This window comes from Dermacentor albipictus, chromosome 7 (genome assembly GCF_038994185.2).
Source record: "Dermacentor albipictus isolate Rhodes 1998 colony chromosome 7, USDA_Dalb.pri_finalv2, whole genome shotgun sequence".
Lineage (NCBI taxonomy): Eukaryota > Metazoa > Arthropoda > Arachnida > Ixodida > Ixodidae > Dermacentor > Dermacentor albipictus.
Window position 1 is genome coordinate 43,430,852 of NC_091827.1, and position 16,540 is coordinate 43,447,391.

At 48.1% G+C, this 16,540-nt stretch overlaps 2 protein-coding genes across 2 annotated transcripts in view; both read right to left on the minus strand.

Annotated features, from left to right (window-relative positions):
* LOC135915258 (papilin-like) overlaps window positions 1-16,540 on the minus strand; it is a 348,089-nt gene that overhangs the window by 189,991 nt on the left and 141,558 nt on the right. The window lies entirely within an intron of this gene.
* Window positions 1-16,540, minus strand: part of Ppn (proteoglycan-like sulfated glycoprotein papilin) — an 88,344-nt gene that overhangs the window by 64,611 nt on the left and 7,193 nt on the right. The window contains exons 4-11 of the mRNA XM_070521234.1: window positions 15,773-15,833; window positions 13,377-13,479; window positions 12,124-12,257; window positions 10,978-11,101; window positions 10,619-10,699; window positions 10,243-10,415; window positions 3,053-3,185; window positions 2,394-2,520 (exon numbers count right to left, since the gene is read on the minus strand). Coding sequence (XP_070377335.1) covers window positions 2,394-2,520; window positions 3,053-3,185; window positions 10,243-10,415; window positions 10,619-10,699; window positions 10,978-11,101; window positions 12,124-12,257; window positions 13,377-13,479; window positions 15,773-15,833 — 936 coding nt within the window. The remainder of the gene's footprint in view (window positions 1-2,393; window positions 2,521-3,052; window positions 3,186-10,242; window positions 10,416-10,618; window positions 10,700-10,977; window positions 11,102-12,123; window positions 12,258-13,376; window positions 13,480-15,772; window positions 15,834-16,540) is intronic.

The following is a 16,540-nucleotide window of genomic DNA, read 5'->3' on the forward strand; positions in this document are numbered from 1 at the left end:
TCTTCGGCGATGAATGGGCTGAACACACCACTGCATGTTGAGTCGGGTACGGAGAGGGCACTCAGTTCATGGACGGCAATAGCAGGCGCTTCGTCGAGGACGGAGACAATTCGTGTTGAATCGACCGACTCGACGTAACCAAGGCATTCGCGGCGGAGCAGTGATAGCGGTGATGAAAAATGACTGTAAATGGGCAGGGTGCTGACACCGGTGGCAAGGTCAAGAGCTGCAAAGGGCAAAGGAAGCGCTTTTCGGGTAAGAAAGTGATGAGAGGGCATGAGGAAGACCGTCCCGTCGTATATGATACTACAGAAGACTGGTACGAATGCTGAAGAGCGCGGAGGAATACAGGTGACTTCCTTGACGACAATTTTAGCGGCAGGATGAGCATCAACAGAGGCCAGGTCACCAAGTTGCAAAAGTTCAATCTCAGCCCGAGCGCAATTGATGATGGCGTTGTGTCGTGAGAGAAAATCCCATCCTAGAATAATGGCGTGGGAGCACGATGAAAGAACTATGAATTCAATCGTGTACAAAACGTCCTGTATGGTCACACGGGCAGTACAATCAGCGGTGACAATCCAGACAGAGACGTCGTCACTTTACGAAGCGAACGGCAAAATCCTGCATCAATAACTGAAATAGCGGCACCAGTATCGACGAGGGAGACTGTAGCGACATCTTCGATAAACACATCATTGACATTAGCAGGTAAAGGAGGAGGACTTCGGCATGTCGACACTTGCGCAGTCCTTGCCTCAGGAACTGCGTCGTCTAGTTTCCCTCTTCGTTAGAGACGGGCCGTCGACGCATAGGGGAAAGCAATCGGCGACGTGGGGAGGGTGACCGGAGGCGTTCGAAGCGAGGACGGCGATCAGTCTGGGAGCGAGCTGGTGATAGGTGATCGAGTCTGGGAGCGAGCTGGTGATGGGTCGATCGCCATCGAACGCCTGTGATCGGCGGCGGCATAACCTTGCGACATGACCGGGATACCTACAGGCGAAGCATATAGAGCGAATGTCCGGCGTACGCCATGGGTTTGTGACGGCAGTGGTGGTCCAGGGGACGGGAGGGGGAGGGCGGTGCACAGGCTGCTGGAAGCGAAGCACGGGCACAGTGCTAGGGGCCATTGCAGCAACCGTAGCATAACTGAGTGGTGTAGTCACGACATCTTGCTGGTGAACAGCCGGCAGCGCTTCCGCGAGCTCTTCATGGATCACGTTACGGAGATGAGAAGGCAAAGTGCTGGCAGACTCCTGAGTAACGGACACCAGAGATAGCTGTCGTGCAACTTCTTCGCGGACGAAATCCTTGATTTGGGTTATCAGGGAGGCTTGTTCTGGGCCGGTGGTCAGGCTGCCGAGTGACGTCGCATTTGGTGTGGGATGTCCCCTTGTCAGAGCTCGCTGCTTACGCAGCTCATCATATCTCTGGCACAAGCTGATGACGTCGCCAACAGTGCGTGGGTCCTTGGCCAGAAGCACCTGGAACGCGCATCATCGATTCCCTTCATGGCATGCTTGATCTTTTCCGCTTCCGTCATGGCAGCGTTCACGCGCCTGCACAAATCTAGAACGTCTTCTACATAGCTGGTTAAAGTCTCACCCGTGTCCTGTGCGCGTGTACGCAAACGCTGCTCGGCTCGTAGTTTCCTTACGGCGGGTCGGTCAAATACTTCGGTAATCGAAGTCTTGAACACAGACCACGTTCGGATATCCCTCTCATGATTTCTGAACCAGAGACTGGACACGCCCGCGAGGTAGAATGATACGTAAGCCAGTTTATCTGAGTCATTCCATTTGTCATGAACGCTCACCCGCTCGTAGGACGACAGCCACTCTTCAACGTCGTTGTCATGGGTTCCGCTGACGATGGGAGGCTCCCGTTGGCGAACGGTACCAAGGCAAGGGACGGGTGGCGGTGGAATAGTCTGCTGGTCGGCGTCCGGCATGGCAGAGGGTAGCGTCCGAGAACGGAGTTCCAGGATGGTAGAGGGGAACGTTACCCAGCACCTCCACCACTTGTAAAAGAGATTTGTTAGGGTTCGTAGCGACCGCCGGTTCTACGATGCACCGAGCAGTTCCCGAGCTCGAGCTTCTGCTGCGCGCTTGATGCTACCGATGCTGCTGACCCAGTGCGCTAGTTCGTTATCTTCCGTACAATATAATTTAACTAGACATGTAAATTTGGAGGCCCTAGGAATACTTAGTCCCAAATTCGTGACATGGGTGAAGCTGTAAATGAGGAAGTGGCCGGACAATGACATGAAGACAATGGCAGTGGCATGACAACAATGACGTAATGGAAAAAAACCATTAATCAATGGTTGCACTCATGCAGCAAACTCAGTTTCAAGCTTTTAACTGCTATAATAATCGTTGTATTAAACTCACGTTGCAGGGCATGGTTCTGGGTTGCAGACCCTGGTGGCTTGGGGCTTGACTGTCTGGTTGCAGAGGTCGTCAGACACCTTTTCAAATGTGGTTGCGCTCGTACAGTAGACGAAGCGGGTCTGAGCACCTGACAAAGCAGACCGCAAAGGGAAATTAAAAGATGCAAGCCCATAATGATGTTACTAGGTGAGCTAGAGCACGTTTTGGAAGAAGACATCATTCAAGCACTCAGGGCTGTTAATTAAGCACGAACAATTGCGCTTTAGGTGGAAGAGTCTGGCTTCCTGAGCAATGTAACATGCACCCCTAAGCAGCTCCTTATGTTTTATGTCAACTGCGGCCATACTAGGACGAAATTTATCGCACTTTTGCTCCAATATCATGTTTATTTGTGCACAGGCAACAGTGTAGAATATTTGAAAACTATTAAACAATTATTCGTAATTAGGAGCAGGTACTATTTGATTAAAAAAACAAATTGAATAAAGGGATACTGAATCGTTATTCAATAGTTTCAGATATTTGCCCACCCCTAAACTTATCAAGATAGGTGAACTGCCATTGAGAGATTATGTTAGCATGTAAGTTACGTGCATACACTGAACGTGAACATTGCGAGTAGGAGCAGCTGTGCACTTGAGGAAAAAATATTCACACACCTCCCGCACAGGTCTGTGAGCATTCTCCGAAGTCTCCCGTTTTCCAGCTGTACATGTCCGGCTGCCGCTGACTGACACCGTGAGGCACTGAGTATTCATATGTGATGCCCAGGTTTTTCTCCTGGTACAGAAGCTGCACGAAAAAGCCATTCTCACCAATCATCACAGGAACAAAAACGAAAGTTGTTTTTTACACAAGAGTACTACAAAACTAAAAGGAAGGACACCTAAGGCTCTAAAAAGAAAATTTTCTGCTTTCAGAAAACCTTGTCCAAGCGATTCCTACACTTTTTAACAGTGCTGCTTCTTGGCCGAGTTGGGAATGCATACTCTGCCGGGGTGTGCTTTAAAGACAAGGACCAGAGTAAGCCACACGGATAAAGATACAACACATTGCAATGACTGGTGATGCTCACTGATGTTTTCAAAATGGCGAATAATCAGCTACAACAAAAATAAATGTGCGCGTGAAGTTATAGAGGAGAAAGCCTTAATAGGGGTCAAGTGTATCAGTACACCATCAGTTTTGTTTTTGCAAAAAGAAATTTACTTTGAACTTGTCAGTAAGATAGATTGCATCATGTTGCATCATACAATGATGTACATAAATACATACAAGTATGAAAATGGGAAGTTTCAATGAAGCTCCGTTGCTAGTGCGCTCCAGTGTGTTTATCTTTGTGCCTTACTCTGTGCTCATCTTCAGAGTGCACACCATTTCTGCACTTCTCATTGCTGTGCTTTCAATGAATTGCTTAGAAAAGTGTCAGGATGGCTTTCCTGCAATGAATACTGCCGCAAACATGAGTGCCAACATGTTGCTAAGAGAGGGAGAGAGAGAGCAAATGATAAATGAAAGGCAGGAAGGTTAACCAGGACTGAGCCCGGTTGGCTACCCTACACTGGGGAAAGAGAAAAGGGGAGGGAAAGATTAAAGGAAGAGGAGAAGTCCACTGGGGATATCGTTCGGCCACTCAGACCGGATCGCAGACAGCGACTCAATCCGGTAGCTTTTAAATATTGCAGCAGAGCTTTTGTAGCCTTTTGTAGTTGCGATATATATGCAAGGCCATGGTCCCAAGATCTTGTTCAAGGTGAATGGTTTCCTATCTAACTGATTGAGAGCTGTGCAGAGGTCACGTCTTTCATTTTCTGAATAATTCTGATCAAGGTGCAGCAAGGGCATTGTCCTTGGTTTCTTGCATTCCTTCCCACTATAGTTGACTCACGGAAGCAAGCACAGTGAAAGAGCAAAAAGAAGCAAGAACACTGCCAAGTAAACACCATTTTAACGATCTGCTGGCCTCCATACTTTGTGAAATTGGTGCCTGTTTTGGTACAACATAAGCACAAGTACTACTAGCATATATATTCTTCATGAATGTCATAGACCGATCGAGTGTAGTGTTGCAATTTCGATGATGCAAAGCTTGTTCGAGTTAGGTAGCAGCAGTAGCGGATGACATTAGCACAGCCTCGCAGCCTGTAGCTGTCAGCTTTCTGTATGTCAAGGACGAAGACGATATGCAACGCTTGTCGAGGGAACAATGTTGACAAGAGATGTGTGCACAGAGACGTATGACAAGTATGACACGTATCTGGGTAGATGTAATGCCTCTGTACCAAATACCTTTGGGTCAGAGTAGCGGCAAATTGGTGGAGCAGGTTATTCGCACTGTAGCGTCCAAGCAAAAGAATGAGGCACAGTGCCCACGCGAGAGCAGCCTTGGAAAGTATGGTGTGTATGACGCAATGTTCGGGCTGCGGAGATTCTGTACAGAGGCTGATTAAGCGAGGTGCAATAAAACTTGCAGAAACTAAGTGGAAAAGTCTTAATGCACCGACATGTGCAGAGGGAAAGGAAGGCTGATTCTTTTTCTAAGTAAAATGTGCTTATCCCAAATCAAAGTCGTCACCTGGCTTTCCACAATTATGGAAAGTATTACTATTGCTGCACACTATTCACAGTGAGACTGTGGCTTATTGATGCGAAAGTATCAAATGGTCCATTGAGTAAAAAAGCCAGTGGCATATGTAGCAGCGAAAAAAAAACAGCACTTAACTTCCCATTGGCTGCAAAGCCACGTTACGAGCACGCCTTGCGCGCCTGTGACACTTGCTCGCACTTTCTGGCTCGGGCAGCACATACCGCTATGGAGCCTAAAGCAACCACATGGGTAGTGGTCGCAACCTTGGCAGAAGTTCAGTAACGTGGAAAGTTGGGCTACTTGGTGAGTGATCATAGTACCTTGCTGGTGAAGCAGCGCACAAGCACGGACACAGTGAAGACAAGCAGGAAGACAAGCAGGAATAGAAGACAGCAGCGAGTGTCGTCTATTCCTGCTTGTCTTCACTGTGTGCGTGTTTGTGCGCTGCTTCACCAGCAAGGTACTTGGCAGAAGCAAAATGTGAATGTCCATGCCAGTACACCGCGGATGAAGTCAGGAAGTGGAAGAATGCAGCGAAACGAGCATAGAGACAGTCGGCGAAATCCACCATCATTGGCAACTTTCCCAATAAAATCTGGGTAGAATGAGGATTACAACAAACATTACTCTTAGCACAAAAATTAAAGGACTGCTCAGTGGCGTTCAATTGGACATCAATGCTTTCACATTCACAACTAATACGAAGTGTTAGGTGTCCTCAGATTTATTTTTTTAAATGTACTTATCTGCAAGTGTAATTTAGTTAATATTATTTGAGTCTATGTAATATTTGTACTTATGTATTTAACACACTTACTTCATGCTTTTTTTCTTTTGTTCATGTGCTCAATTATGTGTTATACGAATTACATACAGATACATGCCTACCCCTTACGTACCGTAATTATTCAAATCTAGGCTGATAGCTTTCTTCAAAAGATCATATTCCAAACTCTAGGGTCGGCTTAGATTTGAAGATATTAAAAAACGCGCCAGTTTTTTTATTTAAACTGCTAAATATGGTGCATAGCTAGCGCCATCTAGAAAAGTCAATATCGCAGCAGCTACTTGCCGTGCCACTAGCCTACCGTACACAAGCGAGGTCACCCTTTTGACCTGTGTCGTGTCGACCGTATCGGTGTGCGGCGTGGTGTTATCGCGATGGCACCAAGCAGGAGATGCCACTACAGTGCCGCTTTCAAGCGAAAAGTTGTGCTGGCCGCAGAGGCATCGTCGAACCTTCATGCTAGGCGGGACTTCGACGTCGACAAGAAAAACGTCCGTCATTGGAGGGGACAACGACAGCAGCTTTTTGCGTGCGCCGCAACGAGGATGGCATTAAGCGGACCAAAAAAAGGCCGTCACCATGAAGTGGAGACAGTTTTGGCCGACTTTGTTCCGACGCAGAGAGCAGCTGCCCTTCCAGTGACAACAGAAGTGCTCCAAGCGAAAGCTAAGGAACTTTCGAGGGAGCGAGGCCTCACGCCAAAGGATTTCAAAGCCAGCCGGGGCTGGCTTCAGAAATTCATGAAGCGCTTCGGCTTCAGCCTCCGATGTCGCACCTTAATCACCGAGAAGCTGCCAAGTGATTTCGAAGAAAAGCTGATAGCTTTTCAGTGCTATGTACTGCGAAAAAAAGAAGCAGTAGGATGATCAGCAGGATGATTGGGCAAATCTGCAAGGCCGACCAGACGGCTGTGTATTTTGATATGCCAGTGGCGTACACCATGAATGAAAAAGGTGCCAAAGAGGTGAAGGTGCGCTCTGCACGCTACGAGAAGCAGCGCGCAACTGTGATGCTGTGCTGCACAGCCGGTGGGCATAAACACCCTAATTATATGATATTTAAAAGGAAGACATTGCCTGCTAGAAAAATGTCACGATCCACCCGGGTCCGCGAACAAGGGAGGGCTGAGGGACCCTCCGATAGACGGACGATCCGCAGCATGGTGGTGCTGAACGATGACTGACCGGCAAGAAGCCGTGCTCGCCTTTGTTTATTGCGGCGCGGTGACCAATGTAGCCTGCCGAGCTTTAGCAGGCCACCGAGCCTGGCGGCAAACGAACATTATGCCTGGGGGGCGTCACATGCTCGTTACACACGGTTACCCCCGTTTGTTTGTTAAAGAAAAAACAAACGTCCATGTTTTAAATGCGAGGCTCTGCCTCCACCCTAGCTGGGTCGACGGTGCCTGCTATCCAGGCGAGTAACGGTCTGGGGGCCTCCGCCGTCGAGTACTCCGCCAGGGCACCGGTGTTGATGGGTTCGGTGTGGCAACGCCGGGTGCTACCTGAGCCAGCCTTGCCCCATCCGGAGGGTTCGTAGTGGTCGGCCTTGCGAATGGTGCTGGGCTCAATACCGGTCCAAAGGGTGCCGCACCACTGCCTACGGTTGCCGCATTCGAGGTAGGTGGTGCTCCGCTGGAAGCGACTGGAGCTGCCGCTAGTCCTCCTGCGGGCTGGATCTCAGAAGTGGCAGTCGAGGGTGCTGGCCAGGTCCCGAGTAGAGGCCTGACATGGTCGGCGTGTCTGTGCCACATGGCCCCGTCTGGCATGCGCACGAGCAGCGATGAGGCGCTGGCAGGAGACACCACCTGTCCGGCAGACCAGGGTGGGCCAGGACGGAAGTTCCTAGCGAAAACTGGAGCTCCGGACTCTGGCAAACACCCGAGACGGCATCCTTGGTCAGCAGCCAGCTTCTGCTTCAGCTGCTTCAAGAGCACTGTGGATCGGAGGTCCGGATGCAAGACGTCCAAGGGCGTCTTGACCATCCGACCCAGCAGGAGCTCACAGGGGGCACGCCCTATGACATCGTGGGGCGCGGTCCGGTACTGAAATAGTATCCGGGCAATCTGCGTACGGAAATCCCTTGTCTGGCCCTTCTTGAGTTTGTCTTCGATAGGTTGCACCACCCGCTAGGCTGCACCATTTGAAGCAGGGTGGTACGGCGGGACCATCATCCGGTGGATTCCGTTGTTCGTCAGCCTCGCCAGATACTTTGCGCTGGCGAAAACAGGACCATTGTCGGACACGATGACATCCGGCAATCCCTGGGCGGTGAAGACCTGTCGCAGCGCTGCAATGGTCGCGCCTGCTGATGGAATGGTGACAGGTAGAACATCCACCCACTTTGAAAAAACGTCCACCACCACCAGGAAGTAACGGCCTTTAAAGGGTCCCCCTAAATCCACATATAGGCGGGACCAGGGTCTCTGTAGGAACGGCCAGGGGGTGCTTTCGACATGATGCTCCTGGTAGATTTGGCACCTCTGCACCACATGTAGGCTGGCTTCTGGGTACTCTGGCAGACGAACGCCCAGTGCTTGAATCCAGCTTCGGCCCAGCAGCGTCGGCGACGACCCCTTCGTTAAGTAAAGGGGAAGGGTTGCTTCCTTGTCGCCAAGACGAACGCTGATCTGTGCCTGACCCTGGATCTGGGAGAGTTGCCAGAGGAGCTGCGCAGCATCACGCCCGAAGCCTCGACGGACACGCCGGGGACAGTATGCTTGAAGAGTTTCCCGGCCATGACTGACACGCTGGCCCCTATGTCCAGCTCCATGGAAATGAGGTGCCCGCAGATTTCGACGGTCAGCATGTACGGCGGCACAGACGACGGTACAAAGCCTGTGTGCCACAAGTCGAAAATCGGCGGGTTCTCGGCCACGACGTGGAGCCTGAACTTGAGCCTGCTGCCGCAAGTCCCCGCCGCATACCCTTGCGACGGCTACCCTGGCCGCGGGCTTGTGTGGTACGTGGGCTTGATTGAGGCTGCTGCTGCTGTTTGCTGTTCGTCCTCCCTTTCGGCATACACGTGCGAGGTGCCCAGTTTTCCCGCAAGTAAAGCATTGTGCTTGAGAGAACTGGCACTGTGAGGGGGAGTGGGCACCACCAAAGCGACCGCAGATACTGCCCTTTGTCGCCAGTGTCACGAGGATCCCATCCTCGTCGCCAGTGTCACGATCCACCCGGGTTCGCGAATAAGAGAGGGCTGAGGGACCCTCCGATAGACGGACGCTCCGCAGTGTGGTGGTGCTGAACGATGACTGACAGGCGAGCAGCCGTGCTCGTCGGTGTTTATTGCGGTGCGGTGACCAATGTTGCTTGCCGAGCTTTAGCAGGCCACCGAGCCTGGCGGCGAACGAACATTATGCCTGGGGGGCGTCACATGCTTGCTACAAGAAACTTTCCCAAGAAATGTCATTAAGCGGGCAAATGAGAACAGGTGGATGACGGCTGCGACGGTGGAAGAGTTGGTTAAGATTGTGTGGTGACTGCATTCAGGAGCCCTTTTGACAAAGAACTCGCTCCTTGTCGTTGACTCTTACCGTGGGCACTAGACCGACAACGTGAAGGCTCCACTCGTCCAAGCGAACACGGACCTCGCTGTCATACCGGGCGGCATGACGGGCCAGTTGCAGGCCCTTGATGTCTGCATCAACAAACCTTTCAAGGATCACCTGTGGAAATGTTACACAGACTGGCTGACTGACGAAGACCACATGCTAACGGCAACGAGCCGCATCAAACGGGCATTGCTATCGCAGCTAGCGGGCTGGGTAGCTTCAGCGTGGGAGGACATCCCAGGTACTTTGATCGTGCACGCCTTTAAAAACTGCAGCATACCTAATGCGCTTGACGGTACCAAAAATAGTGTACTGTTTTAAGGTGACAGTAACAAGGAACACAGCGACGACGACGACGAATGAGCTCTGCACATTCAGATTCAATAAATGCGGTTTGCATTTTGTGAACGCTCTCCTCGCTTTATTTTTCGGCCTACATTCGAGGTAACATTTACATTTTTTTTTCGCTTCGCGCTTTAGGGGGTCGGCCTAGATTCGAGTAAATACGGTAAAACCCCGATCAAGGGCTCTGTAACATACTTGAGTGAAGTGGCACTTAACCATTCTGCAGCTTTGGGCAGTAATGAATGCATACCAACTGAAATATGCACCCAACTACGCATCCCCAGTGGCCCACAACCCGTGGCCCAAGTTGTTTACTAAGCAGGACCGCACCAGCAAAGTGGGGGGACGAGATAAAGAAAGCTTTAAAAAGCAACCTTAAGGGTTGGCACTATATCTAGTAGCTCTCTTAGAAGTGCAACTGGCTGCGTAGCTATGGCTGCTATGCCACATATAGCTGCCGCCAAGTATAGTTCGCAAATCGTACCTTGGGCAGTGAAAATACAAGTGAATCATTCTTTTGTCTTCTCAGTCTAAGGACTGAGAAACAGCCAAAGAAAGAAAAAAGAGCACAAACCACAATGACAATGGTCTCAATCGTTGGCCCAAGGGCGACCAAGCTCTCGGGAGCATTGGCACGGTGGTTGAGCAGCTCGTAATGAAACACAGTGCCAGCAAAGCGGACGCTCCGGGAGAACTCGATGCGCCGATTGCCGTTGAGGTAGTAGTAGCCAGTCTGGTTGCGAACGGCTGCAGTAACAAAGAAGCAGTACTGGTGAGAAATGACAGACCAGCCAGGAATCAGTCGCACCAATCAGTAATCGCTTCAAGAGTGCTCGCTTCATGGAGTGGAAAAAGAGAAGTACTACTATCAGATGTGCAAGGATGCACATCACGCATAAATCACGATGTGCACTGCCACTCGCTGAAGCAGCACCCCAAGAAGAACTCACCAAGATAGTTGTTTGTGCGGAACTTCTCTGCAATTCTGATGTTCGTAGCTCCCGATGGAATCAACAGGATGTCGTTGTAACCTGCGTTAGTGAAGGCAGATATGCATAATTATCAGTTTCATTGTTTCTGAAGACCGAGACTTGCGACTTTGCTTCTGGTTTGCAATTTATGCGACAAGTTGACAAGCACTGTGTGGCTAAGATATCACATGCGATCTGATCAGTTTTCACTGGGTGAGGGAAACAATGGTGTGAATGAAACAGTCCACAATGATAGTCAGTTTTGTCACTTCTCGTAGTAGTGCAAGGGTTAGCTAAGTGGGCAAGATCAGGCAGCAAATATAGATAGTGCTACTCACCGACTTCTAAGTTATCCAAGTTGAAGACGCCCTCGACTGTGCTGCAGTTGCTACCGTCACCCCGACACACCCGGCACTTGTCCTCCATGGCGTCGGAGCCAAGCATCTTGTCACACCCGACAGGCTGGAGCAGAAAGGACGGACTATGAGTTGCAAAGAAAGTTCTTGTTCGACATAATATGGTGCAACAACTAGGCATCACAGAGAGAAAAAGCACAGCACATTGCTGACCATGCATAGGACATAGGCACATGCAGAAATTATTTCATGTTGTGTTATTGAAGAAGCCATACACTGAAACGGAGTTCCACATCCTAAGCCTACTTTTGCAAACTAAACCCCATAATTCTGCGGTGACTTCCTGACGTTGAGTATTAAGATATTCTACAAACTATCGCAAAGTACAAATCAGAGCACTTCTCCCGTGTAGCCAATTAAGGGTACACTTTTGAAGAGTGCCGTTGCCAAGGTAGGTGTATGGTACCAACTTCATAGTACAAGCCAAAATAATATAGGTGTCACATTCAGTAGTGAAAGCAGAGACCAATAGATGCATTCTGGCAAGCTCAAACGTATTCAAATTTTATTTGTCTATGGCAGTACACTTAATTCACCATGCACTACCTTTATGGCGACTAACATATGCTGTACACTAAAAAGCCTGAAGTGTTACAGCTTTGACGATCATGTGCTCCACCCAAATTCAGCATTGGACAAACTGGGCTGTAACATTACATTTATGTGCGAAGTATGGGCACTGGTTGACTTCATAGCAAACAGTTTCATCATAGAATTATTCCTGAAGACCTGGCACAATTGGGTGGTTGTGCACTGCTACTCCCAGTGACCAGATTACGTGGGCTCGACATATGCCAGTGTGTACCTGTTCCACTAGTGGGTAACCACACAATAAGCGACCTCAGAGTATTGTTACTAGCAATTGTCAACTCGTCCGAACGGTGCAAGTCTCTGACCCTATTCCTTGATAAGCTGCATCTGTAAAGACAGTGCCACTGAAATTTGAACATGCTGGATTTGTAAATAGTGCGAATGGAATGAGAACATGCAAGTAACGAATAATCCCAGCCAAACGACCACTTCACCATGACAAAGGCACATCAAGCACTAATATTGCTTAATACTTACCATGCAAGCTCCATCGACACAAACATCAAGGCTGCCATCATCATGACACCGCGTACCGTCGATGGTCTTCGCTGAATGTCGGTAGTAGAATCGCTCGCCTTTTGGTTTGCAGTTTAGCTCACAGGGGTTGGCAGCTGCAAGAGAATACAAATAAGCGGATTTCAAGGAAACTTATGGGAAACAATTAACTCCAGGTTTATTGTTCAAACGGGTGCAGTGGAAGCATTAAAAAAGAAATACTTAACTTGAATACATGAAACCATTACAACAGTATAAGTTCAATTTCATTCTACCTAGTGTCGATATTAGTCTTGTCTCAAGAGACGTCAGTATGATTAAATGTTTGGCTGATGGAGGTTACCATCCGAAAGCAACGAGTGGAGTATGAGAACAGGAGGGTTCTGCATTAGTATTCACCAAATGGGGTTCTTTAACATGAGCAAAAATTAGAATATACAGGCATTTTTGTTCTGCCATCATCTGAATTGAACCTTCAACCTTGGCCTTAGTAGTAGACCTCGTACAGCCACTGAGCTAGCACAGTGGTAAAAGCCTCAGCATGGTACTTCCCAAATACTACGTGAGCGAGTTTGCGTTTGCCAAAAGAGTTTTTACAGAGAGTGACGTAACCGCATAATTTCACATGATCTGAATAAAGTCCAGCACATTAATTAACAACATAAAGTGAGCAGAGACGTCCAGGCAAGTCAGGGTAGCCTGTATTCTTTCCCATCAACTAATGAAGCTGTAGAACTGGCCTGGTGAACAACACCTAAATAAAGCTGAGAGGTCTATTACGTTTCCGGTGCCAAGAAAGCACCAAACAATCAGCCAGCACGATGAAAAAATTATGTTGTTTGCAGCCAGCCCACAATGAAAACAGATTTACTTAGATGATAAAGCAAGTGTATGGACACCTGTGTACTCTGTCACATTCTTTTGTACAACTGCTCCTGTAGCGCAAATCAACGTGGTTCAGTGACACCTGCATCCAACAGAACTTTCAATGACAGTCGAAATTACTGAACTCAAACCCCATAAGCTTTGCTAGCAGCACTGCACGAGCTCATGGAGTTCAAAAGTACTAAATGGTTTTTAGTGGTCGTAGAAAGCGCTTGTAGGAGCATCGGCTCGTGCAACCAACCAGCTAAGTGTTGCTCTTAACCTGAATGAAATTGGTCAGGAATGAGGTTCTGAATGTGTTAGAAATGTGTATTCCCTCAAACATATCTGTAAACTTCTATCCTACTCACCTTTGTAATAAGGCACCCAGCTGTAGTAGCGCCCTTCAAAGGGTATGCTGTTGAACCGGGCGCACTGCTCTTCCCTGAAGTCCTTTGTGTGGACCGGACATTCCTGGTTATGGATGGAGAGGGTGGTGCTTTGTTACATTGTACGGAGATTGTTCACTTACAGCAAAAAGGCCGATAGTTTGATCCGATACTGGTCACACCAAAAAACACACAAGGCTAGAAAAAACACACCAGGCTATGTTGTTTGCATGCATTAGTACTAGGCTGCAGCTTTTTCTTAGAATCTGTGGTCTGCATACTTTCAGTGTCAACTGCGCAAAGTGTGTTAATGGGCTTTTTAATGAAGTGACGGGTGGTCGGCACTAACTGATCCATTCTAGCTGATCAAGGGTGCAGTGCAGTGGTCACACATGTCAGCACATGCTTCATCTTTTCGAAGATAATACAAGGACGACTGATTCTCCCACTGCCTTACTCAGATCGCAATATTCGTGTTGGTTACTAGAAGGCTGCAGCTACAATCAGGTGTCGACAGAAATGCTACAACCAGAATGAATAAACCAAATAATCAGCAGACTGAAACTATTAATTCCTCTGGCTCTTGAAATCATTTACTCCAACAGCAGCAGGCACTCACAGCAAGCAGGGCCACCTCCTCAATAACAACTTCTTTGAAATGCACATGTCCTTGCCCACTACAGCATTGTAGTGCATTCACAGACACCATTGCATAGTCTGTGCATAGCGCAATACCCTGCACAAATTATGAAGCCCCAGTGCTGTGCGATGGTGCAGTGGTTAGCATATCCATCGTTTACCCACACATCTCCATAGGGAAAAGAGTTTGAATTCATTTGGCAGCGACGTTTACCTTCTTCTCTCTTTTGTCGTCCCCCCCTATCGTGAAACTGAAGTTCAGGATCAGGAGGTAGTCTGACAACAACAGCTGTATTCCATAACACATTCCATAACAGGTTCCATTCTGCCTCCTGCTGCCTACGTTCACGCTTTGGCGTTGTACATTGCAATTGCAAAACTTGAATTGGCGAGGCTGTGCCGAAGTAACAGATAAAGTCAACACATATGCCGATTGTACAGCGGCGTTTGCACGTAGTTCATGAAGTCGACGCAGGCGTAGCTGTATGAGTGCGGGATCTTATAGGCAACACGATTGCACTGTCGGGGCAGAAGTTATGGGAATTTCATTGTGGCTTACAGCTTAAAACAGCCACAAGAGCACTCGCAAAGTGTTATAGGTCAATTATGGTCGTGATATGGTATTGCTCGGCACCAACGAGAGAATTTACGCGTACGTCATGACATGTTGTCTGCTCATTGATTTAGCAGACATGCGGAATGCAGTTATAACTAGTCCAATCGCTCTTTTGTTGGCCGACGTAAACTTTCCGCATACTTAGGATTCACAAGATTTAAATAGGCGAAATTAATTCAAAACCAAGCAGTTTGGAACAGTCCGAATAAACTAAACTCGGAACATAATCCAGGACCACATTCATTTGGGCTAGATGGTGCGTACTTGAATTACGAAGGTACAGCGCCGACGAAGACGATCACAAGTGGGGAGAACGACACCAGGACAAGCGCCAACTTCATCTATCTTTATTCCCCGAAAATTCAGCAAATATAAGGAAAATCACAGGCATGCGCACAATGATAATAATGCATCCTCTGACAAACCGTTCAAGATAGGACATTTCGCTTTTGAAGAGGGTCACAGAAGTATCAATACTTCCATGACCCTCTTCAAAAGCGAAATGTCCTATCTTGAACGGTTTGTCAGATGATGCATTATGGTCTTTGTGAGCATGTCTGTGATTTTCCTTATATTTCCTGAATTTTCGAGGAATAAAGATAGATGAAGTTGGCACTTGTCCCGGTGTCGCTCTCCCCACTTGTGATCGTCTTCGTTGGCGCTGTTCCTTCGTAATTAAACTCCGAAACTCGAAAACCAAACCCACAACCTTCGCATGCGAAGGTTGTGGGTTCGGTTTCCACCTGCAGCAAGTTATTTTTTCATCCACTTTAATTTGTATTAGTTTATCGTTTCTTTATTTCATTTATTAAGCACAAGTAATTTCCCCTATGTTGTCCTTGGTGCCAATGTTTGTTGGCTTCTTATGATATGACGCATTTCCAAAAGTAAGTCCTGGAACGTAACGTTTTGAGCACCACCTACAGATGATGTATAAGAGATGACAGCTATGACGAAATTCCGGCTTTGCAATTGCTTCCGGCGCATCGAATAAGCAATGGCATTGCTTTCGGGATTCGAGTCTGTATTACTCCAAGGAAGTAGTTGCTGGGCGCTGGATTTGGAGACTGGCGAATCGCTAACACTATCCCAGCCCGTATGTGCTCGAGTAAAAGCCACTTACTTCGACGTTGCAAGAAAAGTACTTCCTGGATGGACCGGTGCAGCCGTGCGATTCGCCATGTCTGAAAAAGAAGACAAAGGCAAGCCTTTCCTCATACATATATCCCCCGTGCATGGGAGTGAACGCAAGCATGAAATAACTTAGTTATTTGGGTACCATCAGCGTACATGCTACTTTCTTTATTCCGTTACACCAAGATTATGGCTTCGACGTATTGGCCGGCATCCCAAGATGTCAAAAGCGTTGCTCGAGCTTCCCGCGTGCGTCGTCCGATACAACGATCATACGTCTAGGCGAGATCAGAGAGCTGTCCCAAACTGCGCCTTTCAATTTTTCTCTTACACAGTATGAGTTTATGCAATTTTTCTGAAAAATATATATACCTCTGTGGCCAGAGCCCAGGACTTCCTAGAGTGAGGAGGCTGCCCTCCTCGGGCGAAAACTTCGCTTGCTCAGAACAATAAAGTTTATTCATCATCGTCATCATACATATAGATTATGTAAATAAGAACACTGCTTCTTGTAGTCATAATTTGCCTCATGTTGAATGCAACAAAGAATTCAAATATAGGTTCACAGGTCACCCAAGAATAACATAGTTGTCTTTTACACGCGCACGTTACCGGTGACAGTAATTAAACATAGTCAGCTTCCTAATTAAGCCTAACTAGCTGCTGGTAGATTAAGGAACGTTAATTCGCAAATGAGATGACTGACCACTCAACCTGAGCGTTTATATGGTTAAAAGGAACGCTAAAGGAACTACAT